The 25,962-nt window shown below is 47.7% G+C and overlaps 1 protein-coding gene across 1 annotated transcript; it reads right to left on the bottom strand.

Annotated features, from left to right (window-relative positions):
* Positions 1–392: 392 nt before the first annotated feature.
* LOC140391681 (G-protein coupled receptor 83-like) lies at positions 393–25,071 on the bottom strand. Its single transcript, XM_072476420.1, has 4 exons — positions 24,488–25,071; positions 23,158–23,283; positions 17,854–17,987; positions 393–3,312 (listed from the first exon to the last, which is right to left on the bottom strand). Exons 1-4 carry the CDS (start codon positions 24,962–24,964, stop codon positions 2,688–2,690), a joined length of 1,362 nt encoding a protein of 453 aa, XP_072332521.1. The 5' UTR covers positions 24,965–25,071; the 3' UTR covers positions 393–2,687.
* Positions 25,072–25,962: the final 891 nt, after the last annotated feature.

The raw sequence follows: 25,962 nt of genomic DNA, 5'->3' as shown, positions 1-25,962 counted from the left end.
GACGGATTTGAAAACGGCGATGAGAATTTAAAAATTGAAGCATACCTGAACTGGAAGCTAGTGTTGATCAACGAGCATGAGGGTGATGGATGATCCGGATTTGGTGCAAGTTCGGACACAGATAGCAGAGTTTTGGATGACTTTAGGTGTATGGAAGATGGGAGGCCACCTGAGCGAGCATTGGAATAGTCAAATATAGAGATAACAAAGGCATGAATGAGGACGTTAGCAGCTGTCTCTACATCCAAAGTTGTGAGAAGAATTACCATTCAACGCTGCTTAAGAATGAATCGATATTCAGTAATGTTTGTATTCAAATTTTAGTGGTTTGAATATTAGCAATATCTTAAACAGAAGGCATTGTTTAATGTTTTTATTTTTTAATAGTACTTAAAGAGCCATAGTACAATACAAGGGAAAACTTAAACAATGAATTAACACATTAAAACATAATTAAGGGGCAACAATTTTGAAGATTGTTCACATTATCTAGGGGTGTAGGTGTTATCATGCTGACCTGCACATTTTTCAGACTGGCTGATAATTGGTCTTTGGATGTGCGTCCACTGTCATCAGCAGTGAATCAAAATAAAACATCCCAGTAATTGATTGATAGCATTTACCCTTCTTTGATACGTGCCTGAGATCAGAAGGTGTAGCTGGTACAATAGATATTTACAGTTTCATAAGTTAATAAAATAGCTGTGGGAAATAAGTCCACAAAGAATTTTGCATTATACATTAATACATTTAAAAATTGAGTAAGCCTCTTGGAGTTTGGCTTCAGTAATCAAGAATGAATCAAATATCATTGCTGAAGCTTGTGTGGGTGGATTCTACAAATTTGCAATTCCAGCTCAAACTTTGTGCATCAGAGCACAAATCAGGAATCCAAGCATAGAGGTCAATCAGCCTCATTGAATTTTCAAAGCATTTAAATTAATCGATGGAAAATTCAGTGTGGCCTGTTGACATATGTGCCTGAATTCTTGATACATGCTCCTGATACTCGGGGATTTACAATGAAACCACAATTTTGTAACATCTACTCTATAACACTGAATGACCTATTCAAAACTTCAGACTGCACAATACCTTGCATATCATTAATAATTTAATTTAGATGCTTTACCATCGCTACCTTTTACCCTGGCAAGGCTCTATTAGAAGCCACTTTTAATTATGATCTCTTTCAGCTTATTGTTTTTAATTATATTTAACCCACATCTATCAATCAGTTTAATTCTTCTGAATACTCATATACTGATATTTAAGATGCCGACTGTTCCACGGTTTTTAGCAGCCCTACCATTCTTTACTAAATGGGCAAGCTTCATATATGTCAGCAACATGTTAAATTATTAAAGGCATCACAACAATTAATGTCTTCAACTGGTATACACAATTTTCAATGAAGGTCATTGTCCTAACCGACCAATGAAACCAATTAATTTTATATTATTGATTATGAATGTTTGGAGTAATGTATTTATTTTGTTGTTTATAACAATAGATAAAATATACTATCCTCAAGTGTGGGGTGAAAAATTCTGTACAACGGCACTGTGATGGAACAGCTTTTTAAATCTAAAGCAATGGCCCAGATTTTGTGATCAATGGCACACTACTGTCCTCAGATGAAACTTTGCACAAAGCTTTGGTGAACTCTTTTGCTGATAATTTCATTTTGATGTCAGCTTTAGGGAAGCTGGCATCCAGTAGCAGTGATGTCACCAAGCACGTTAAACAGCCGATCACATTGAAATATATTTACTGACAGCCAATCAGGGAATACCAACTTATCATTTACTTTTTATAATTTTACAAAAAGCAAAATCAAGAAACATATGCAGGGACCAAAGATAGAAACTAAATATCATAAACTTAAAAATCTATGAATGTTTTACCAAGGAATGGATAAATTAAATATTCCTCAAATATAAAATTAGTTTACAGTGGGCTAAACATCTGGCTTGTAATGCAGAACAAGGCCAGCAGCGCGGGTTCAATTCCCGTACCAGCCTCTCCGAACAGGCGCTGGAACGTGGTGACTCGGGGCTTTTCACAGTAACTTCATTTGAAGCCGACTTGTGACAATAAGCGATTATTATTATTATTATGAGAGGCTATTCATAATCATGCTGTTAAAAACCCAGTTACATTTCATTCAACGTGGTGTAATTTTCAAGGTTTTTTTTACAGCAAGAACAATAGTGTAAAAAGCAGAGCTTCATCACAATTCAGTGAATTCCACCTGTGAGGACTCTTAAGTTCATCCTGTGGAGTGGCAGGGAAGCGGTGACGACAATATCTGGATTTTCAAGCGTAACTGCGCATGTGTGGATACCAGAAGTTGTCATCAGTTGTGCAAAACAATAATGTCAAAAATTGACAGTTTTGGCAGTAGTTATAACAGTAAAATCCAAACCTTTACTATTTGGTGTAACATGATATTAGAAAATGGCTTAGCACTGCTGCCTCATGGCACCGTGGACCCTGGTTCGATCCCGGCCCCGGGTCACTGTCCATGTGGAGTTTCCACATTCTCCCCATGTCTACGTTGGTCTCTCCCCTACAACCTGAAAAGATGCGCAGGATAGGTCAATTGGCCACACTAAATTGCCCCTTATTTAGAAAAGAAATTGGGTACTCTAAATTTAAAAAAAAGAAAATGGCAGAACTCTGTTCTAGCTCGCAGCAACTATTGGCTCAACTGATGAAATATCTGTCTTTCCTGACTGGATGTTGCTGTTGGAGCGCAGACTTTGAGGATCTTGTCCCCTCTTGAAGTTACTCTGTTCAGGCCAGGCTAGCCTGTAAGAAGGGGCTGTGGAGGGGAGGATGTGTTCCTGTACTCCATGTTCTTTTCTGAATATCTTCAAGAGAGATTTAAGTTCTGAGCGAAAACTTTCATTCAACCAGCAATAGATAAAGGGGTTATAGCAGGTACTGCTCATGGCAAACCAGTGGAAAGCAAAATAGAGAGCATTGTTGGTGTGAATGATGTGACTCGAAATAAGGACAACATAACAGTTCAGAGGAAACCAACAGACAGCAAATACTACCACAACTAGCATTAGCATTTTAATTGTCTTTTTCTTTTTCCGTCGGTGTGCAAAATACTGTTCTGTTGTCACATCCCCAATTGCATTGCGAAGCCACAACTTCTTGGCAACTGTGGTATATGTGACAGTGATGATTAAAAGGGGAACTACATACAACATGATAAATGTAGCCAAGTCCAAATACTTCCAGAAGAGGTCTGCTGGCTCTGGGAAGTTTGGGACACACAAACTCCGAATCATTTCTTTGCTGCAATGTAAAATAAAAGACATAATGTCATCAATGATTGATAACACCAAAGTAAGTCAATACTGCAGAACTTTTAGTGCTGTTTTGAATATTCGGTTGGATTATTCCTTCCATTTTCCATGATAACCAGAAATGAATGACTTGGTTATGAGTACTGACTTTGATTTTGTGGACAAATTCTTAGGAGCAGAACTTATTACGAGAATTTTTACATGTAGTTCTAACAGTCTTTGGTGGACGAAGATAATTCAGTTGAATAGATGAATTCATTTGACTGTAATTTTACATTCAAAAAAATGTAATTCACCATGTCTGAACTACTATGGTACATGTTGGGCATGTTTAGTGTTAACATTAAAAACAGCAGTTGTCAGAGGATATTATGCATAAATTCTGGTACCTTTTTGAAGACTTTAAAGTTAATCATTCATTAAATGAAATAAAAATGGAGAGATCTAGCATTTCATATAGTATCTGGTAATTCTTCAAACCTTTACAGCCAATGAAGTACTTTACGGTCATTCTTTTCATGCGGGGAAACACAGCAGTCAATTTGTGGCCCACAAGATTTCACCAATAGCAGCAGATGATCAGATAATCCATTTATACTATGCTGGCAGACGTATGGTATTACAAGGACACTGGGTGAACACTTCTTCAAATAGTACTGTGGGATATTTTACAATCATCAGAGAAAGGGCCTTGGTTTAATGCCTTATTTAAAATGGGGACCACGAAAATGCAAAGTTTAAGGCATTTAAACCTTTGCTTCATAGAAACCTAATAACTGCTAGATAAAAGAGAACAATGTCTATCACATTTTCCTACTCTAGTCTTGACACTGGCAAGATAAAACAATAATACTATTTTTTGACTAATCATGGCAATTCATCTCTGAAACCAAGGCGGTTGCCACCCGAGCAGGGGGGTCAGATGTGTGCTGGAGTCCGTGATTCAATTCGAGTTAGCTAATTAACTGCCTGAGACAGAGAAGCTGTCTCTCGGGCATTGCAGGAAATGCCTGAGACAGAGAAGCTGTTCTCTCAGGCATTGCAGGAACTGCCTGAGACAGAGAAGCTGTTCTCTCAGGCATTGCAGGAACTGCCTGAGACAGAGACGCTGTTCTCTCAGGCATTGCAGGAACTGCCTGAGACAGAGACACTGTCCGCTCAGGCATTGCAGGAACTGCCTGAGACAGAGACGCTGTCCGCTCAGGCATTGCAGGGACAGCCTGAGACAGAGAAGCTGTCCGCTCAGGCATTGCAGGAACTGCCTGAGACAGAGACGCTGTCCGCTCAGGCATTGCAGGGACAGCGTGAGACAGAGAAGATGTCCGCTCAGGCATTGCAGGAACTGCATGAGACAGAGACGCTGTCCGCTCAGGCATTGCAGGAACTGCCTGAGACAGAGAAGCTGTTCTCTCAGGCATTGCAGGAACTGCCTGAGACAGAGACGCTGTCCGCTCAGACATTGCAGGAACTGCCTGAGACAGAGACACTGTCCGCTCAGGCATTGCAGGAACTGCCTGAGACAGAGACGCTGTCCGCTCAGGCATTGCAGGAACTGCCTGAGACAGAGACGCTGTCTACTCAGGCATTGCAGGAACTGCCTGAGACAGAGACACTGTCCGCTCAGACATTGCAGGAACTGCCTGAGACAGAGACACTGTCCGCTCAGGCATTGCAGGAACTGCCTGAGACAGAGACGCTGTCCGCTCAGGCATTGCAGGAACTGCCTGAGACAGAGAAGCTGTCCGCTCAGGCATTGCAGGGACAGCCTGAGACAGAGACGCTGTCCGCTCAGGCATTGCAGGAATAGACTGAGACAGAGAAGCTGTCCGCTCAGGCATTAAAGGGACAGTCTGAGACAGAGACGCTGTCCACTCAGGCATTGCAGGAACTGCCTGAGACAGAGACGCTGTCCGCTCAGACATTGCAGGAACTGCCTGAGACAGAGACGCTGTCCGCTCAGGCATTGCAGGAACTGCCTGAGACAGAGACGCTGTCCACTCAGGCATTGCAGGAACAGCCTGAGACAGAGAAGCTGTCCGCTCAGGCATTGCAGGAACAGCCTGAGACAGAGAAGCTGTCCGCTCAGGCATTGCAGGAACTGCATGAGACAGAGACGCTGTCCGCTCAGGCATTGCAGGAACTGGCATTGCAGGAACTGCATGAGACAGAGACGCTGTTCTCTCAGGCATTGCAGGAACTGCCTGAGACAGAGACGCTGTTCTCTCAGGCATTGCAGGAACTGCCTGAGACAGAGACGCTGTTCTCTCAGACATTGCAGGAACTGCCTGAGACAGAGACACTGTCCGCTCAGGCATTGCAGGAACTGCATGAGACAGAGACGCTGTCCGCTCAGGCATTGCAGGAACTGGCATTGCAGGAACTGCCTGAGACAGAGAAGCTGTCCGCTCAGGCATTGCAGGAACTGCATGAGACAGAGACACTGTCCGCTCAGGCATTGCAGGAACTGCATGAGACAGAGACGCTGTCCGCTCAGGCATTGCAGGAACTGCATGAGACAGAGACGCTGTCCGCTCAGGCATTGCAGGGACAGCCTGAGACAGAGAAGATGTCCGCTCAGGCATTGCAGGAACTGCATGAGACAAAGACGCTGTCCGCTCAGGCATTGCAGGAACTGCCTGAGACAGAGACGCTGTCCGCTCAGGCATTGCAGGAACTGCCTGAGACAGAGACGCTGTTCTCTCAGGCATTGCAGGAACTGCCTGAGACAGTGAAGCTGTCCACTCAGGCATTGCAGGAACTGCCTGAGACAGAGACGCTGTCCGCTCAGGCATTGCAGGAACTGCCTGAGACAGAGACACTGTCCGCTCAGGCATTGCAGGAACTGCCTGAGACAGAGACGCTGTCTACTCAGGCATTGCAGGAACTGCCTGAGACAGAGACACTGTCCGCTCAGACATTGCAGGAACTGCCTGAGACAGAGACACTGTCCGCTCAGGCATTGCAGGAACTGCCTGAGACAGAGACGCTGTCCGCTCAGGCATTGCAGGAACTGCCTGAGACAGAGAAGCTGTCCGCTCAGGCATTGCAGGGACAGCCTGAGACAGAGACGCTGTCCGCTCAGGCATTGCAGGAATAGACTGAGACAGAGAAGCTGTCCGCTCAGGCATTAAAGGGACAGTCTGAGACAGAGACGCTGTCCACTCAGGCATTGCAGGAACTGCCTGAGACAGAGACGCTGTCCGCTCAGACATTGCAGGAACTGCCTGAGACAGAGACGCTGTCCGCTCAGGCATTGCAGGAACTGCCTGAGACAGAGACGCTGTCCACTCAGGCATTGCAGGAACAGCCTGAGACAGAGAAGCTGTCCGCTCAGGCATTGCAGGAACAGCCTGAGACAGAGAAGCTGTCCGCTCAGGCATTGCAGGAACTGCATGAGACAGAGACGCTGTCCGCTCAGGCATTGCAGGAACTGGCATTGCAGGAACTGCATGAGACAGAGACGCTGTTCTCTCAGGCATTGCAGGAACTGCCTGAGACAGAGACGCTGTTCTCTCAGGCATTGCAGGAACTGCCTGAGACAGAGACGCTGTTCTCTCAGACATTGCAGGAACTGCCTGAGACAGAGACACTGTCCGCTCAGGCATTGCAGGAACTGCATGAGACAGAGACACTGTCCGCTCAGGCATTGCAGGAACTGCATGAGACAGAGACGCTGTCCGCTCAGGCATTGCAGGAACTGCATGAGACAGAGACGCTGTCCGCTCAGGCATTGCAGGGACAGCCTGAGACAGAGAAGATGTCCGCTCAGGCATTGCAGGAACTGCATGAGACAAAGACGCTGTCCGCTCAGGCATTGCAGGAACTGCCTGAGACAGAGACGCTGTCCGCTCAGGCATTGCAGGAACTGCCTGAGACAGAGACGCTGTTCTCTCAGGCATTGCAGGAACTGCCTGAGACAGTGAAGCTGTCCGCTCAGGCATTGCAGGAATAGACTGAGACAGAGAAGCTGTCCGCTCAGGCATTGCAGGAACTGCCTGAGACAGAGACGCTGTCCGCTCAGGCATTGCAGGAACTGCCTGAGACAGAGACGCTGTCCGCTCAGGCATTGCAGGAACTGCCTGAGACAGAGACGCTGTTCTCTCAGGCATTGCAGGAACTGCCTGAGACAGTGAAGCTGTCCGCTCAGGCATTGCAGGAATAGACTGAGACAGAGAAGCTGTCCGCTCAGGCATTAAAGGGACAGTCTGAGACAGAGACGCTGTCCACTCAGGCATTGCAGGAACTGCCTGAGACAGAGACGCTGTCCGCTCAGGCATTGCAGGAATAGACTGAGACAGAGAAGCTGTCCGCTCAGGCATTAAAGGGACAGTCTGAGACAGAGACGCTGTCCACTCAGGCATTGCAGGAACTGCCTGAGACAGAGACACTGTCCGCTCAGGCATTGCAGGAACTGGATGAGACAGAGACGCTGTCCGCTCAGGCATTGCAGGAACTGCCTGAGACAGAGAAGCTGTCCGCTCAGGCATTGCAGGAACTGCCTGAGACAGAGAAGCTGTCCGCTCAGGCATTGCAGGAACTGCCTGAGACAGAGAAGCTGTCCGCTCAGGCATTGCAGGAACTGCCTGAGACAGAGACACTGTCCGCTCAGGCATTGCAGGAACTGCATGAGACAGAGACGCTGTCCGCTCAGGCATTGCAGGAACTGCCTGAGACAGAGAAGCTGTCCGCTCAGGCATTGCAGGAACTGCCTGAGACAGAGACGCTGTCCGCTCAGGCATTGCAGGAACTGCCTGAGACAGAGACGCTGTCCGCTCAGGCATTGCAGGAACTGCCTGAGACAGAGACACTGTCCGCTCAGGCATTGCAGGGACAGCCTGAGACAGAGAAGATGTCCGCTCAGGCATTGCAGGAACTGCATGAGACAGAGACGCTGTCCGCTCAGGCATTGCAGGAACTGCCTGAGACAGAGACGCTGTCCGCTCAGGCATTGCAGGAATAGACTGAGACAGAGAAGCTGTCCGCTCAGGCATTAAAGGGACAGTCTGAGACAGAGACGCTGTCCACTCAGGCATTGCAGGAACTGCCTGAGACAGAGACGCTGTCCGCTCAGACATTGCAGGAACTGCCTGAGACAGAGACGCTGTCCACTCAGGCATTGCAGGAACTGCCTGAGACAGAGAAGCTGGTCTCTCAGGCATTGCAGGAACTGCCTGAGACAGAGACGCTGTCCACTCAGGCATTGCAGGAACTGCCTGAGACAGAGAAGCTGGTCTCTCAGGCATTGCAGGAACTGCCTGAGACAGAGACGCTGTCCGCTCAGGCATTGCAGGAACTGCCTGAGACAGAGACGCTGTCCGCTCAGACATTGCAGGAATAGACTGAGACAGAGAAGCTGTCCGCTCAGGCATTGCAGGAACTGCCTGAGACAGAGAAGCTGTCCGCTCAGGCATTGCAGGGACAGCCTGAGACAGAGACGCTGTCCGCTCAGGCATTGCAGGAACTGCCTGAGACAGAGAAGTTGTCCACTCAGGCATTGCAGGAACTTCCTGAGACAGAGAAGCTGTTCTCTCAGGCATTGCAGGAACTGCCTAAGACAGAGACGCTGTCCGCTCAGGCATTAAAGGGACAGTCTGAGACAGAGACGCTGTCCACTCAGGCATTGCAGGAACTGCCTGAGACAGAGACGCTGTCCGCTCAGACATTGCAGGAACTGCCTGAGACAGAGACGCTGTCCACTCAGGCATTGCAGGAACTGCCTGAGACAGAGAAGCTGGTCTCTCAGGCATTGCAGGAACTGCCTGAGACAGAGACGCTGTCCACTCAGGCATTGCAGGAACTGCCTGAGACAGAGAAGCTGGTCTCTCAGGCATTGCAGGAACTGCCTGAGACAGAGACGCTGTCCGCTCAGGCATTGCAGGAACTGCCTGAGACAGAGACGCTGTCCGCTCAGACATTGCAGGAATAGACTGAGACAGAGAAGCTGTCCGCTCAGGCATTGCAGGAACTGCCTGAGACAGAGAAGCTGTCCGCTCAGGCATTGCAGGGACAGCCTGAGACAGAGACGCTGTCCGCTCAGGCATTGCAGGAACTGCCTGAGACAGAGAAGCTGTCCGCTCAGGCATTGCAGGAACTGCCTGAGACAGAGACGCTGTCCACTCAGGCATTGCAGGACCTGGCATTGCAGGAACTGCCTGAGACAGAGACGCTGTCCGCTCAGGCATTGCAGGAACTGCCTGAGACAGAGAAGTTGTCCACTCAGGCATTGCAGGAACTGCCTGAGACAGAGACGCTGTCCGCTCAGGCATTGCAGGAACTGCCTGAGACAGAGACACTGTCCGCTCAGGCATTGCAGGAACTGCCTGAGACAGAGACGCTGTCTACTCAGGCATTGCAGGAACTGCCTGAGACAGAGACACTGTCCGCTCAGACATTGCAGGAACTGCCTGAGACAGAGACACTGTCCGCTCAGGCATTGCAGGAACTGCCTGAGACAGAGACGCTGTCCGCTCAGGCATTGCAGGAACTGCCTGAGACAGAGAAGCTGTCCGCTCAGGCATTGCAGGGACAGCCTGAGACAGAGACGCTGTCCGCTCAGGCATTGCAGGAATAGACTGAGACAGAGAAGCTGTCCGCTCAGGCATTAAAGGGACAGTCTGAGACAGAGACGCTGTCCACTCAGGCATTGCAGGAACTGCCTGAGACAGAGACGCTGTCCGCTCAGACATTGCAGGAACTGCCTGAGACAGAGACGCTGTCCGCTCAGGCATTGCAGGAACTGCCTGAGACAGAGACGCTGTCCACTCAGGCATTGCAGGAACAGCCTGAGACAGAGAAGCTGTCCGCTCAGGCATTGCAGGAACAGCCTGAGACAGAGAAGCTGTCCGCTCAGGCATTGCAGGAACTGCATGAGACAGAGACGCTGTCCGCTCAGGCATTGCAGGAACTGGCATTGCAGGAACTGCATGAGACAGAGACGCTGTTCTCTCAGGCATTGCAGGAACTGCCTGAGACAGAGACGCTGTTCTCTCAGGCATTGCAGGAACTGCCTGAGACAGAGACGCTGTTCTCTCAGACATTGCAGGAAATGCCTGAGACAGAGACACTGTCCGCTCAGGCATTGCAGGAACTGCATGAGACAGAGACACTGTCCGCTCAGGCATTGCAGGAACTGCATGAGACAGAGACGCTGTCCGCTCAGGCATTGCAGGAACTGCATGAGACAGAGACGCTGTCCGCTCAGGCATTGCAGGGACAGCCTGAGACAGAGAAGATGTCCGCTCAGGCATTGCAGGAACTGCATGAGACAAAGACGCTGTCCGCTCAGGCATTGCAGGAACTGCCTGAGACAGAGACGCTGTCCGCTCAGGCATTGCAGGAACTGCCTGAGACAGAGACGCTGTTCTCTCAGGCATTGCAGGAACTGCCTGAGACAGTGAAGCTGTCCGCTCAGGCATTGCAGGAATAGACTGAGACAGAGAAGCTGTCCGCTCAGGCATTGCAGGAACTGCCTGAGACAGAGACGCTGTCCGCTCAGGCATTGCAGGAACTGCCTGAGACAGAGACGCTGTCCGCTCAGGCATTGCAGGAACTGCCTGAGACAGAGACGCTGTTCTCTCAGGCATTGCAGGAACTGCCTGAGACAGTGAAGCTGTCCGCTCAGGCATTGCAGGAATAGACTGAGACAGAGAAGCTGTCCGCTCAGGCATTAAAGGGACAGTCTGAGACAGAGACGCTGTCCACTCAGGCATTGCAGGAACTGCCTGAGACAGAGACGCTGTCCGCTCAGGCATTGCAGGAATAGACTGAGACAGAGAAGCTGTCCGCTCAGGCATTAAAGGGACAGTCTGAGACAGAGACGCTGTCCACTCAGGCATTGCAGGAACTGCCTGAGACAGAGACACTGTCCGCTCAGGCATTGCAGGAACTGCATGAGACAGAGACGCTGTCCGCTCAGGCATTGCAGGAACTGCCTGAGACAGAGAAGCTGTCCGCTCAGGCATTGCAGGAACTGCCTGAGACAGAGAAGCTGTCCGCTCAGGCATTGCAGGAACTGCCTGAGACTGAGAAGCTGTCCGCTCAGGCATTGCAGGAACTGCCTGAGACAGAGACACTGTCCGCTCAGGCATTGCAGGAACTGCATGAGACAGAGACGCTGTCCGCTCAGGCATTGCAGGAACTGCCTGAGACAGAGAAGCTGTCCGCTCAGGCATTGCAGGAACTGCCTGAGACAGAGACGCTGTCCGCTCAGGCATTGCAGGAACTGCCTGAGACAGAGACGCTGTCCGCTCAGGCATTGCAGGAACTGCCTGAGACAGAGACACTGTCCGCTCAGGCATTGCAGGGACAGCCTGAGACAGAGAAGATGTCCGCTCAGGCATTGCAGGAACTGCATGAGACAGAGACGCTGTCCGCTCAGGCATTGCAGGAACTGCCTGAGACAGAGACGCTGTCCGCTCAGGCATTGCAGGAATAGACTGAGACAGAGAAGCTGTCCGCTCAGGCATTAAAGGGACAGTCTGAGACAGAGACGCTGTCCACTCAGGCATTGCAGGAACTGCCTGAGACAGAGACGCTGTCCGCTCAGACATTGCAGGAACTGCCTGAGACAGAGACGCTGTCCACTCAGGCATTGCAGGAACTGCCTGAGACAGAGAAGCTGGTCTCTCAGGCATTGCAGGAACTGCCTGAGACAGAGACGCTGTCCACTCAGGCATTGCAGGAACTGCCTGAGACAGAGAAGCTGGTCTCTCAGGCATTGCAGGAACTGCCTGAGACAGAGACGCTGTCCGCTCAGGCATTGCAGGAACTGCCTGAGACAGAGACGCTGTCCGCTCAGACATTGCAGGAATAGACTGAGACAGAGAAGCTGTCCGCTCAGGCATTGCAGGAACTGCCTGAGACAGAGAAGCTGTCCGCTCAGGCATTGCAGGGACAGCCTGAGACAGAGACGCTGTCCGCTCAGGCATTGCAGGAACTGCCTGAGACAGAGAAGTTGTCCACTCAGGCATTGCAGGAACTTCCTGAGACAGAGAAGCTGTTCTCTCAGGCATTGCAGGAACTGCCTAAGACAGAGACGCTGTCCGCTCAGCCATTGCAGGAACTGCCTGAGACAGAGAAGCTGTCCGCTCAGGCATTGCAGGAACTGCCTGAGACAGAGACGCTGTCCACTCAGGCATTGCAGGACCTGGCATTGCAGGAACTGCCTGAGACAGAGACGCTGTCCGCTCAGGCATTGCAGGAACTGCCTGAGACAGAGAAGTTGTCCACTCAGGCATTGCAGGAACTTCCTGAGACAGAGAAGCTGTTCTCTCAGGCATTGCAGGAACTGCCTAAGACAGAGACGCTGTCCGCTCAGGCATTGCAGGAACTGCCTGAGACAGAGAAGCTGTCCGCTCAGGCATTGCAGGAACTGCCTGAGACAGAGACGCTGTCCACTCAGGCATTGCAGGACCTGGCATTGCAGGAACTGCCTGAGACAGAGACGCTGTCCGCTCAGGCATTGCAGGAACTGCCTGAGACAGAGACGCTGTCCGCTCAGGCATTGCAGGAACTGCCTGAGACAGAGACGCTGTCCGCTCAGGCATTGCAGGAACTGCCTGAGACAGAGAAGCTGTCCGCTCAGGCATTGCAGGAACTGCATGAGACAGAGACGCTGTCCGCTCAGGCATTGCAGGAACTGCCTGAGACAGAGAAGCTGTCCACTCGGGCATTGCAGGTACTGCCTGAGACAGAGACGCTGTCCGCTCAGGCATTGCAGGAACTGGCATTGCAGGAACTGCCTGAGACAGAGACGCTGTCCGCTCAGGCATTGCAGGAACTGCCTGAGACAGAGACGCTGTCTGCTCAGGCATTGCAGGAACTGCCTGAGACAGAGACGCTGTCCGCTCAGGCATTGCAGGAACTGCCTGAGACAGAGAAGCTGTCCGCTCAGGCATTGCAGGAACTGCATGAGACAGAGACGCTGTCCGCTCAGGCATTGCAGGAACTGCATGAGACAGAGAAGCTGTCCGCTCAGGCATTGCAGGAACTGCCTGAGACAGAGAAGATGTTCTCTCAGGCATTGCAGGAACTGCCTGAGACAGAGAAGATGTTCTCTCAGGCATTGCAGGAACTGCCTGAGACAGAGACGCTGTCCGCTCAGGCATTGTAGGAACTGCCTGAGACAGAGAAGATGTTCTCTCAGGCATTGCAGGAACTGCCTGAGACAGAGACGCTGTCCGCTCAGACATTGCAGGAATAGACTGAGACAGAGAAGCTGTCCGCTCAGGCATTGCAGGAACTGCCTGAGACAGAGACGCTGTCCGCTCAGGCATTGCAGGAACTGCATGAGACAGAGAAGCTGTCCGCTCAGGCATTGCAGGAACTGCCTGAGACAGAGAAGATGTTCTCTCAGGCATTGCAGGAACTGCCTGAGACAGAGAAGATGTTCTCTCAGGCATTGCAGGAATAGACTGAGACAGAGAAGCTGTCCGCTCAGGCATTGCAGGAACTGCCTGAGACAGAGACGCTGTCCGCTCAGACATTGCGGGAACTGCCTGAGACAGAGACACTGTCCGCTCAGACATTGCAGGAACTGCCTGAGACAGAGAAGCTGTCCGCTCAGGCATTGCAGGAACTGCCTGAGACAGAGACGCTGTCCGCTCAGGCATTGCAGGAACTGCCTGAGACAGAGACGCTGTCCGCTCAGGCATTGCAGGAACTGCATGAGACAGAGACACTGTCCGCTCAGGCATTGCAGGAACTGCCTGAGACAGAGAAGCTGTTCTCTCAGGCATTGCAGGAACTGCCTGAGACAGAGACGCTGTCCACTCAGGCATTGCAGGAACTGCCTGAGACAGAGACGCTGTCCACTCAGGCATTGCAGGACCTGGCATTGCAGGAACTGCCTGAGACAGAGACGCTGTCCGCTCAGGCATTGCAGGGACAGCCTGAGACAGAGAAGATGTCCGCTCAGGCATTGCAGGAACTGCCTGAGACAGAGACGCTGTCCGCTCAGGCATTGCAGGAACTGCCTGAGACAGAGACGCTGTCCGCTCAGGCATTGCAGGAACTGCCTGAGACAGAGACGCTGTCCGCTCAGGCATTGCAGGAACTGCCTGAGACAGAGACACTGTCCACTCGGGCATTGCAGGAACTGCCTGAGACAGAGACGCTGTCCGCTCAGGCATTGCAGGAACTGCCTGAGACAGAGAAGCTGTCCGCTCAGGCATTGCAGGAACTGCCTGAGACAGAGACGCTGTCCGCTCAGGCATTGCAGGAATAGCCTGAGACAGAGACGCTGTCCGCTCAGGCATTGCAGGAACTGCCTGAGACAGAGACGCTGTCCACTCAGGCATTGCAGGAACTGCCTGAGACAGAGAAGCTGTCCACTCAGGCATTGCAGGAACTGCCTGAGACAGAGACGCTGTCCGCTCGGGCATTGCAGGAACTGCCTGAGACAGAGACGCTGTCCGCTCAGGCATTGCAGGAACTGCCTGAGACAGAGACGCTGTCCGCTCAGGCATTGTAGGAACTGCCTGAGACAGAGACACTGTCCGCTCAGGCATTGCAGGAACTGCCTGAGACAGTGAAGCTGTTCTCTCAGGCATTGCAGGAACTGCCTGAGACAGAGACGCTGTCCGCTCAGGCATTGCAGGAACTGCATGAGACAGAGACACTGTTCGCTCAGGCATTGCAGGAACTGCCTGAGACAGAGAGGCTGTCCGCTCAGGCATTGCAGGAACTGCCTGAGACAGAGAGGCTGTCCGCTCAGGCATTGCAGGAACTGCCTGAGACAGAGACACTGTCCGCTCAGGCATTGCAGGAACTGCCTGAGACAGAGAGGCTGTCCGCTCAGGCATTGCAGGAACTGCCTGAGACAGAGACACTGTCCGCTCAGGCATTGCAGGAAGTATGAGATCCCCTACTGGAAGTGCTGACATCAAATTTAAAGGATTTCTAGTACTCCGTCAATTCAACTTACCCATAAAGACAGCACATATTGAAGCCCTGAGGAAGAAAGCAACAGGAGGAATGGTGGAAGGAAAATCTAAGGTGAACCCATTGCTCAAAGATACCTCACTGCAGGTTCTCCTTCAAGCTGATCAAGCAATGTGGGATGTCATCTTCCTCTGGAATCAGTGGAGGAGCCCAGCCATCAGCCAAAACAAGAAGGTCAGCAGCCATTGAATCAACCCAGTGGCAATGCTACAAGTGGATAAATGACCATATGCAATCTGCCAGGGTGAATGCAGTGCATATTGCTTACCTTACAGCCTTACATGCTTATTTTTAAAAGTTCTTTCATAGGTTGTGAATGTCATTGACATTTGTTTTCCATCTCTAATTGCTGTTAAACTGAGTGGCTTTCTGGCCATTTCAGATCCACATTTTACGCAATACCAAGTAAGAACGGCAGATTTCCTTCCATGAAGGGTCATGAGTCAACCAGGTGGGGTTTTACAACAATCAACGATAGTTTTATGGCTACTATTACTGAGACTAGCTTCATATTTAATGTGGTTGTTGCAAGACAAGAGGAAGCCTTCCATTGGCATGGGCTGTTGGGCCTTTGAAAGTATCCTGGCTCCCTCAAGGACTGATATGTGAAGGATAAAACTGCATGAAATCAATGCACTCCCCATGCTGCTATCTAATGTCTTAATGGGCACAGGAAAATGTTAAGGGCTGCCAAGAACAGCAACAGGGCTCCAGAGGCTGTAGCTTTATTGGATTGCATGGATCCGTCAGTAAGGGTCCTGTGAAACATGTCCATATTAGTGAGTTGCAAGCCTGCCTTATGCGTATCTCATAGTGTCTTGCCTGCAGTCTTTGGTGTTCATCATCATTCAGCGCCCGGTCAGCATCTTATAGATCATAGATCATAGAATTTACAGTGCAGAAGGAGGCCATTCGGTCCATCGAGTCTACACCGGCCCCCGGAGTTGAAAGAATAAAGAAAATAATCGACATTCGCTCGCCTGAATGAAAAAGGTCCTCCTCCATATCCTCATCCTCGGAAGAGGCATTGATCTCCAGGATACCCTTATTATTGATGGTCAATTCCCTCTGTCGTGCCAGCTTTTGTAGAACACAGTACACCGTTATGACAACAGAGACTCTTGCTGGGGCATACTGAAAGACTCCACTAGATTGATCCAGGCATCTGAACTACATCTTCAGAAGGCATATGGCCTTCTTGATGGTCATTCGAGTTATCCCAAAGTAAGATTTGTACCTCTTGTGCTTGAGTGCTTGGGTTTCTAAAGGTGTCAGTTGCCAATGTCTCCAGTGAGTAGCCCTGATCACTTGGGATTCTGAAAAGACCCGGCACCTGGGACGGTCTCAGTATGTCACTGTTTCCCAGGTACTCTGCACACACCTGAAGGAAGTGTTTGCAGTGGTTACAAATCGGTTGTACACTGAGTGAATGGAAGCCCTTCCTCTTGTTGAAGACTGTCTGATCTGAAGGGAGCCTTGATAGTCATATGAATGCAGACAATGACCCCCTATAACAAGGGGGATACAGCGATTTCTCTGAACCCTATGGCTCTCTCAGCTTGAATGTGTGGTCATTATGAAAGCCTAGGTACTGGCTGGCCCTCTTGAAGTTAATATTGATGACCATCTTGATGCAATAATAAGCTGCAGACTGGGAAATCACAGGCATATTTCTAGAGGATTATCATAGATTATCATAGAATTTACAGGATCACTAGAATGATCCTGAGCCACAGCAATTTAGTGCCATAGGGATTTTCAGTGTATCAGGTTTTGAGTGGCTACCACTTCTCTTAGGATTCGGCTTCTCCTCCAGCATGACCTCCCTGGAGGGATACCGTCTTCGGGGACACTGCCAATCTGACATTTTGCAGGAAGCTGAGCCTCTGACAGTAGGCCCTCTCTGCTGGTTAACATCCCTATACAAGTGACTGATTACATACCCCTCTGCACACTTCTGCTCCATGTCTCTTTGGAAGCTCATGCTTCACCCTCCAATTGCTGCTGTCCCAATACCTGTAGATTTTGTTCTCTTTCTCTCTCATACTCTTCCTCACCAGTGATCTCGAAGTTTGAATGAATGAGGCCTATAGCAGATAGCTGCAGTTAGTTTCAGGGCCTCTCACAGACCTCCCACTTATCCAGTCTCCTTAAACCTGGTGAGAATTTGAAGCCCTGTTGTTCCCTTGCACACATTGTAAATTTGAAATCCCCGATAAACTAGTAGATAATTGCCTATTAAACAGGCTGAATTACTCTTCCACCACATTTCAGCACAAGGTCCTCCTGGCATGCTGGTCCCCTTTTTGAATATCCAATTGTGATGTAAAGGCCTTGGGCTTCCCTCACAAAAACCTCTGTTGCGAGTTTAGAAACCTCCCATCTTCCAGCCCATCTCTGGAGGTCTGGCAAAATTCAGCCCCATAAATCCAAAGTCAACTGCTCCTCCCCAGCATGCTACACTTGCCATGTCTCATAGTCTATGAGCAGTGTTAAAGCTTCCACTGAGACCTGGGTGAAATAAAACAGAATAATCTATCCAAATTCCGCATATAGAAGCTAAACGAGGAATCAATCTCTGAACATTTACCTGTATTCAAATTTGAAGAGCTTCTGATAGATAGCATGTGGGAGAGAGAAACAACTGGCCATAATCCATATGATGATGATATAAAGGACACCCTTTGCCAGTGGCACTCGTGGCTTCAAAGGGTGCATGATAACCTACACAAGAGAGAGGCATTAATTTCGATTATAAATAAAAGATTTATGCAATATATTATGTAACATGGCTACTTCCCCCAAATCACCCTTTACCTCTTGCAACCCGTTTCTAATCTCACTTTCACAGCAAGTCGTAGAAACATTTATGTCTACAATTCCTCTCTAGTATTCTTCTGAAGATTTCAGCACTGGTTAAATTAGTTCCTCCACGAAAATAGTGCGGGTGGGTTTTCCGGATAGATACTGTAGCACATGCCATAATTCAGAACTTTTAATTTGCTTTTCAAAGTGAGATCATTTACAGGTCACAATCTGACTCCGAGAAAAAGCACGCCCTGGAATTTCCAATGGATATGCCACAATCTGGACTTTCTGCGTCGTTAAAAAATAGATATGAGTGGATTTCAATGTCGAGTGTTACTGTAACTGCGCGTGCGCAGGGCTCTGCAGAGGTGAAGCTGACACCACAGCCAGTCTGAAATCATTCCTTGCTGTATCGCTATGTTTGCAGTCTTAAAACAAAACAAAAATCTGCTAACATCAATCAAAAGAACCCGCCACAGAAAGTTGCCTCTTACTGATTCATCAAATGATTTGTTGTGATGTTTCATGCCTTTATTTTACATTACTTAATGACCAAATTATATCGAGGGAAAAGAAGAAAGACAACGACCCAAAACACAAGAAAAGGGAAGCGAGCGGAGAATTCAGGAACAGTTGAATGAATGGACAATTTAATGTGACGAGCCTGAACAAGCGGTAAACAACACTGTTGTCAATGTCTGCTGGTGTGTATTATGGAACATTTTACAGCTAATAAGTTTTTTTTTTAAACTACACATGATCCAAGTGAATCCAGGAATATTCCGAGACCTCGGCTTCTATTTAAAAGGAGAAACTGTCCATCAGTGCTGAATATTCATTTGACAAAGAGTCATCCAGATTCGAAACATTAGCTCCCTTCTCTCTCCACAGATGCTGTCAGACCTGCTGAGATTGTCCAGTATTTTCTGTGTTTGTTTCAGATTCCAGCATCCGCAGTAATTTGCTTTTATCTAAACATTCAGCACCGAGCAGATAAACAGCGCCGGGAATGGTTGTTGGGCAGTGGGCATTGACTGAGGTCTCGGTTCTGCAAGTATGAAAATGTTGAAAATACTGACCGCTTCCCTTTGCCTTTCGCTTGGTAATTAAATGCAAACTGTTCAATGGTTCACAAAGGCGGAGGGGGAGAGGGAAATCGGGCTGCAGTGAGGATAAGTGATTGTTCTACAGTTGCGAAGTGTGGGAAGAGCATTCTGGGGTTCAGATCATATGCCTAATAAATTCTATTCAATCATGCGGTACTGTTAGAAAACTCCTTGAAATGTTTGAATGAATTTATTTATTATTATTTAAGAAAACAAAATCATAGAATTTACAGTGCAGAAGGAGGCCATTCAGCCCATCGAGTGTATACCGGCCCTTGGAAAGAGCACCCTACTTAAGCCCCACGCCTCCACTTTATCCCCGTAACCCAGTAACCCCACCTAACCACCTAACCTTTTTGGTCACTAAGGGCAATTTAGCATGGCCAATCCACCAAACCTGCACATCTTTGGACTTTGGGAGGAAACCGGAGCACCCAGAGGAAACCCACGCAGAGAACGTGCAGACTCCACACAGACAGTGAGCCAAGCCGAGAATCAAACATGGGACCCTGGAGCTGGGAAGCAACTGTGCTAACCACTATGCTACCATGCTGCCTTAATCTCTGGTCATAGTTTGGGGCTACCCATCTCTGATTCTAATGTAAAATTGCACAGATGTTCTTCTGCAAGTGGTGTCAACCACAGACGATGCGGGATCTCGTGCCCTAAGGGATTGGACACCTTTTCAAAAAATTCCCATTAAGGGACAATTTTACATGGCCAATCCACCCACCCTGCACATCTTTGGGGTGTGGGGGTGAGGCCCACGCAGTCTCAGGGAGAATGTGCAAACTCCACACAGACAGTGACCCGGGGCCAGGACTGACCTGGGTCCTCAGCATCATGAGGCAGCAGTGCTAACCACTGCGCCACCATGCCACCCTTATTGGATACCTTTTTGCTTTGTTTGGACCTGACGCCGGGTTTTTGTAAATATCTTTGTGTTGCTTTAAATTGGACATCAATTTGCAAAAGCAACAGAAGAAGTTGCTCAAATTATAGCATCTTGGGAATTGACTGGGAATAGGAATTTTAGAAGTTTATCCACTTGCAGGTTACACTGTGCAACAATCAATACAGAACTAACTTTTGTATATAAAAGCAAATTACTGTGGATGCTGGAATCAGAGACAAAAATAGAAAATACTGGACAGTCTCAGCAGTTCTAACAGCATCTGTGGAGAGAGAATGGAGCTAACATTTTGAGTCTGGATGACTCTTTGTCAAAGCTGGAGAGAACAGGAAACCGGGTCAGATTTATACTGTTGGGAGGGGGGAACGTGGAGCAGTGGGGTTGGCTGGAGGGCCAGCAATAGGTGGAGATTGACAAAAATGCCATGGACAGAAAGCCAAAAGGGATGTAAATGGGGGTGATAATGACTAACAAGTGTTTTGATAGTGGCACACTAAGAGATTAGTGTTAATGGCAGAACAAAGGGAAGGAATGTGTCAAAGGACAACTAGGAACAGGGAACAGATGGTCCAAGTGGAGTGGGTGGGGCAAGGGGGGACAACAGTGAGGGGAAAAACAGATTGATGGAAGAAATGGAAATAAATTTGGGGTGAAGTTGGAGGAGAGAGTTCACAGTCTGAAGTTGTTGAACTCAATGTTAAGTCCGGAGGGCTGAAACATGCCTAATCGGAAGATGATGTGCTGTTCCTGCAGTTTGCGCTGGGCGTCACTGAACATGAGAGACACTAATTTTTCCATCTTCATTATGGTTATGAAATACACCAGTTATTGACTTCCCCGGTTGCTTGAGTCAACTATTTCCAGAATGTTTACAGATTCGTCCTGCTGACTATCCAAAAGGTGTTTGATCTGGAACTTGATCAAGCTTTGTTTTACTTTAATGACCTCAACAAACACTTACTTAAATATTTCTCACTTTAGTTGGGGCAGGGGGCTAAGTTAAAGAACTTTATTATAGAACAATATTAATTCTATACCATAAGCCGGTTTAGCTCAGTTGGCTGGACAGCTGGTGCATGATGCAGGTTCAATTCCCATACAGATTGAGGTTATTCATCAAGGCCCGCCTTCTCAACTTTGTCCCTTGCTTGAGGTGTGGTGATCCTCAGGTTAAATCACCACCACCCCTCAAAGGGGAGAAAGCAGCCTATGGTCATCTGCGACTACAATAACTTTACTTACTTACCATAAGCTAACATGTGAAAACACTTACTCGCCCATGTTAACATTTGGTCCTTGTTGGGAGAGAGACTGAGGTTCTTGAGCAAATGGACATAGGGTGTGACAAGGTTTTGGAGGTGTTGGCAGGCTTAAAAGTGAATAAGTCTGCAGGTCTGGATGAACTGTGTTCCAGATTGCGTTGGGAGGTGAGAGAGGAGATTGCAGGGGCTCGGTCCAAAATGTTTAATTCCGCTCTAGCCATGGGGGTGGTGCCAGAAAACTGGAGAAAATTCACTGTTTAAGAAGTGTTGCGGAGATAAGCCTAGGAACTACAGACCAGTGAGTCTCACATCAGTGGTAGAGAAACTATTGGAGAAAATTCTGAAGGAGAGAATCTATCTCCACTTGGAGAGGCAAGGATTGATCAGGGATAGTCAGCATGTCGGAGGGAGGTTAGGCCTAACAAATTTGATTGACATTTTTGAGGAGGTGACTAGGTGTGTAGATGAGGGCAATGCAATTAATGTAATTAAGTGGATTTCCGCAAAGGTCCCACATGGGAGACTTATGTACATGGGATACAGGGCAATTTGATTCAAAATTGGCTTAGTTGTTGGAGACAGAGGATGATGACAGGTGGCTGCTTTAATACTGGAAGCCAGTGACCAGTGACATCGCACAGAAATCTGTGCTAGGTACCCTATTATTCATCATTTATATTAATGACATAGATGACTATATGGGGGATAGGGTCAGAAGATTGCGGATGACACAAAGATTGGTTGGGTGGTTAACAGTGAGGTTGAGTGTCTTGGGTTACAGGAAGATATAGACAGGGTGGTCAAATGGGCAGATGAGAATTTAACCCTGAAGAGTGTGAGCTGATACACTTTGGAATGATAAATTTGACAAGGAAGTATTCAATGAATGGCATGACAATGGAAAGTTCCAAAGAGCAAAGGGACCTTGGTGTGTTTGTCCATAGATCTCTGAAGGCGGGAAGAGCAGGTTAATAGGGTAGTGAAAAAGGCATATGGGACACTTGCCTTTGTCAATCAAGGCATAGATTACAAAAGCAGGGAAGTCATGTTGGAGTTGTATAGAACTATGGTGAGGCCACAGCTGGAGTACTGTGTGCAGTTCTGGTCGCCACATTATAGGAAGGATATGATTGCACTGGAGGAGGTGCAGAGAAGATTCACCAGGATGTTGCCTGGGATGGAACATTTAAGTTATGAAGAGAGGTTAGATAGGCTTGGGTTGTTTTCCTTGAGCTGAGAAGATGGAGGGGTGACCTGATCGAGGTACAAGATTATGAGGGTCATGGACAAGGTGGATAGGGAGCAGCTGTTCCCCTTATTTGAAGGGGAATACAAGTTCAAGGTGAGAAGCAGGAGGTTTGGGGGGGGGTGAGGAAAAACATTTTTACCCAGAAGGTGGTGACGGTCTGGAATTCACTGCCTGGGAGGGTGGTGGAGACGGGTTGACTCACATCCTTTAGAAAGTTCCTGGATGAGCACTTGGCATGTCATAACATTCAAGGCTATGGACCAAGTCCATCTGCACTGTAAGACCTTCTGCACTGTAAATTCTATGATAATCTATGAAGTGCTGGAAAATGGGGTTAGGTAGATAGGTCAGGTGTTTTTCATGTGTCGATGCAGACCGATAGTCAAGGACCTCTTCTGTACTGTATTTTCTGGTGTTTGTTAAGGAAGGCTTTAATATCGTCCGAATAACCATGAAAACAGCACATTCTTTCTCAAAGACCAACCGACTTTTTAAGCATTTATTGGGGGAATTATAGATCATTGTCATGTGTCCTCATACATATTTGATGAGTTACCTGATGCCTGTCTAGGGCGATGGCTGTCAAGGTGAGAGTGGAGACGTGCAAAGAACAGTACTGAGCAAAGCGGCTGATGTGACACATGAGCTGCCCGAAAACCCAAGTGCTGTTAACAAACCGAACCTGTCAATCAAAAATACCAGAAGATTATTCATACAGTGCTTCATATATAATAAATGCATAAATTATTTATGTCTGTTTGCTGTAATTGTGTAAAATTGTGCTGTCCTGAGGGCAATCACATACATAACCAGGGAACAAAATGTACCCCTTAACTGCAAAGAGGTTAAAAATCTATCCTTTTATCTAAATTACTGTTAGGAAAAATAAACTTGACTAATGAATTGTTTCATTAACTGCCCTAGTAGTGTGTTAATGGTTGTTTAATTGTGCTTTATATTTTGGCAATACAGTTGAAAAGTTATAGCAATGATATTTGCAGGATAACTTGAAAGATGTGCTGCCATGCCTGTGCAAAACAGAATTACCACAATTTAGAAGCTATTTTGGGACAATGTCGTACGTCAAACTGAGTGCATTTACTATGTGTTGCCCAGTTGTATTTACACATGCTGTTCGTTAACATGTCAATTTGCCAAAATCAAGTCGAAAAGGTTTAAAAATGGAAGGCTAACCATGTTTGCATGTGCTTGTTACGTACAAATGTTTTAAATAACTTGTTCAAGAAGCACAGTTAAAGCTTTATTCAGGTAGTCCAAAAACAGACTGACTGGTACAAACAGTAATTTCCAAAGGTTCCTATTAAACTCTTCAATGTTTTAAGTGAATTTCGAAAGCAGCAAACGTCCAGACTTGGGTGGACAAAACAATTGTATTTCACAAGATGTACATGCAGTTGAGTTGGGTATACCCTCAGATACTGTAAGGAACATAAGTGGACGCTTTAGAACGTTGCCAATACCTGGTGTTATCAGGGGTGTTTGCGTGTGGCTTGGGCCCTTTGTGTTAAACTGGTGAATAACAGACAACTGCACAGACTAGGTATCTCGTAAATCTCAGTATAAGAAAATCCATGGCATGTCATTATTATGTTTATTGTCCTCAGTTACTATTTTGTGTCCATGGCAGTGTATAGTCATCATAGTTAGCCGACCTTTGGGTCAACTAATGTCTCTTGATATGGCTGGGCATCATTTTTTGTCCGATAACGCTCCTGAGCAGAGTCTTGATGTTTTACTCTGATAGGCGCTATATAAATGCACGTCATTGCATTCCCGATTTGGTTAAATGTTTTCAGTACATATGAAGAATACAAGGAATAAAGTTTTATAAGTTTACCACCCTTAATAATTAATTCAAGTCTTACCAGTGTAAAAGGAGTGTTAAGAAGAGTGATCATGATATCCGCTACGGCGAGATTAACAATGAACAGGCTGGTGGCAGAATGCATCCGTTTGTTCTTTATTACGAGCTGGCACACCAGGATATTTCCAAACAAAGAGATCACTATAATAACCGAGTACGCCACAATAAGCAAAGCTTTCACGGTTGCATTTTGGGATTCCGCCTCGTACTTTGCCGAGTCCATAAAGCTCTCCCAATCGTCCACAGTAAAGTTACTCCAGGGAAAGAAAGTCGATCTGTTAGTCAGCTTGGGTAACTCGGGGAGGCTGGAGTTAAATAAGTTGTATGATCTTTGAAAACCCTTGGCTAAATAGGGTAGAGAGGGCCACCTGTAACGGGTCATTATTCCAAAACTCCCTCGTGTGTTAAACGGGTCAAAATGCCGCTCACTTTGCTGCTTTGGGGAAAGTTGCCTGGATGCAGGCGTTTTGCCAATCATTCAAATCACTCGTTCAGCGGCGCGGAACTTGCGGGGGTGCTGAAGATTTGTTCAATCTTTGTGCTGTTATTCTGGGTTTTGGTCGCGGAGTGTGCTGGCAGTGCCGAGGTGGGAGATTTTGCAGCTACAGTCTGTGTGGTGGCAGTTAGTTTTATATGAAAGGCTGCAACCCACGCACATGGTGACACGCACTTGCAGCCAATTGATGCTGCGGGCTGCTTGAATCCGCTGACGTCTCCATCAGCAAAGAAGGTGAGGACCGGCATAACAACACTTGGTGCTTTCTTTTTCTCTTCAATGCACTAGGTATGTTTCATCCCTGGTTTTCACATGGGGAATAGGTGTGAAAATCTTCTTCTTTTCCCATTCGGTGATTTGCACTTTTCACCTCTTTAATTGTCACTTTGGGTTACGAACCAAAACAAAAATACAATTATTGCACAAATGGAAGGAGCAAGCAGGGCTTTTACAATCCCAAACTGGAAACAAACAGGGCAGTAACTTTTTAAACAGCGAAACACCACATCACATTTATCAGGGATTTTTTTTTGTCGTCTATCCATCCCATCAATGACATTGATCACAGATTGAATTCTCTGTTTTAGTGGTTGTGGACTTGCCCTAGATTTGGAAAGACTAATGATAAAACTCTGCTCGTTATGGTTGCTATCCACACACAAGCGCTCCCTGTTGTTCACAAATATATTTCGGTCTGTCTGCGTGGGACTGAGTGCTCCTACTCAAGACACAAGACTTCTTCGCACATTTCAGGTTGCAGCAGAAATAGGCTTATTGAAACTAATAGACGTGACAAGATACCAGTAAACCTATCATTTGCTTCGGCTCCAAGTCAGGGTTGGGCGGTGGATGGGGTATGTGACACTCAGTAGTCGAAAAAGTATCAAGTTTTTGAGGATTAGCTGTTAAAATTCTCAACACGGATATTGTAGGATATTAGACCCCCTGTGTTGTGGCCACGCCTTCCTCAAGAAGTAAGT

The sequence above is a fragment of the Scyliorhinus torazame genome, chromosome 15, assembly GCF_047496885.1.
Source record: "Scyliorhinus torazame isolate Kashiwa2021f chromosome 15, sScyTor2.1, whole genome shotgun sequence".
NCBI lineage: Eukaryota > Metazoa > Chordata > Chondrichthyes > Carcharhiniformes > Scyliorhinidae > Scyliorhinus > Scyliorhinus torazame.
This window is presented reverse-complemented; position numbering and strand designations above follow the sequence as displayed.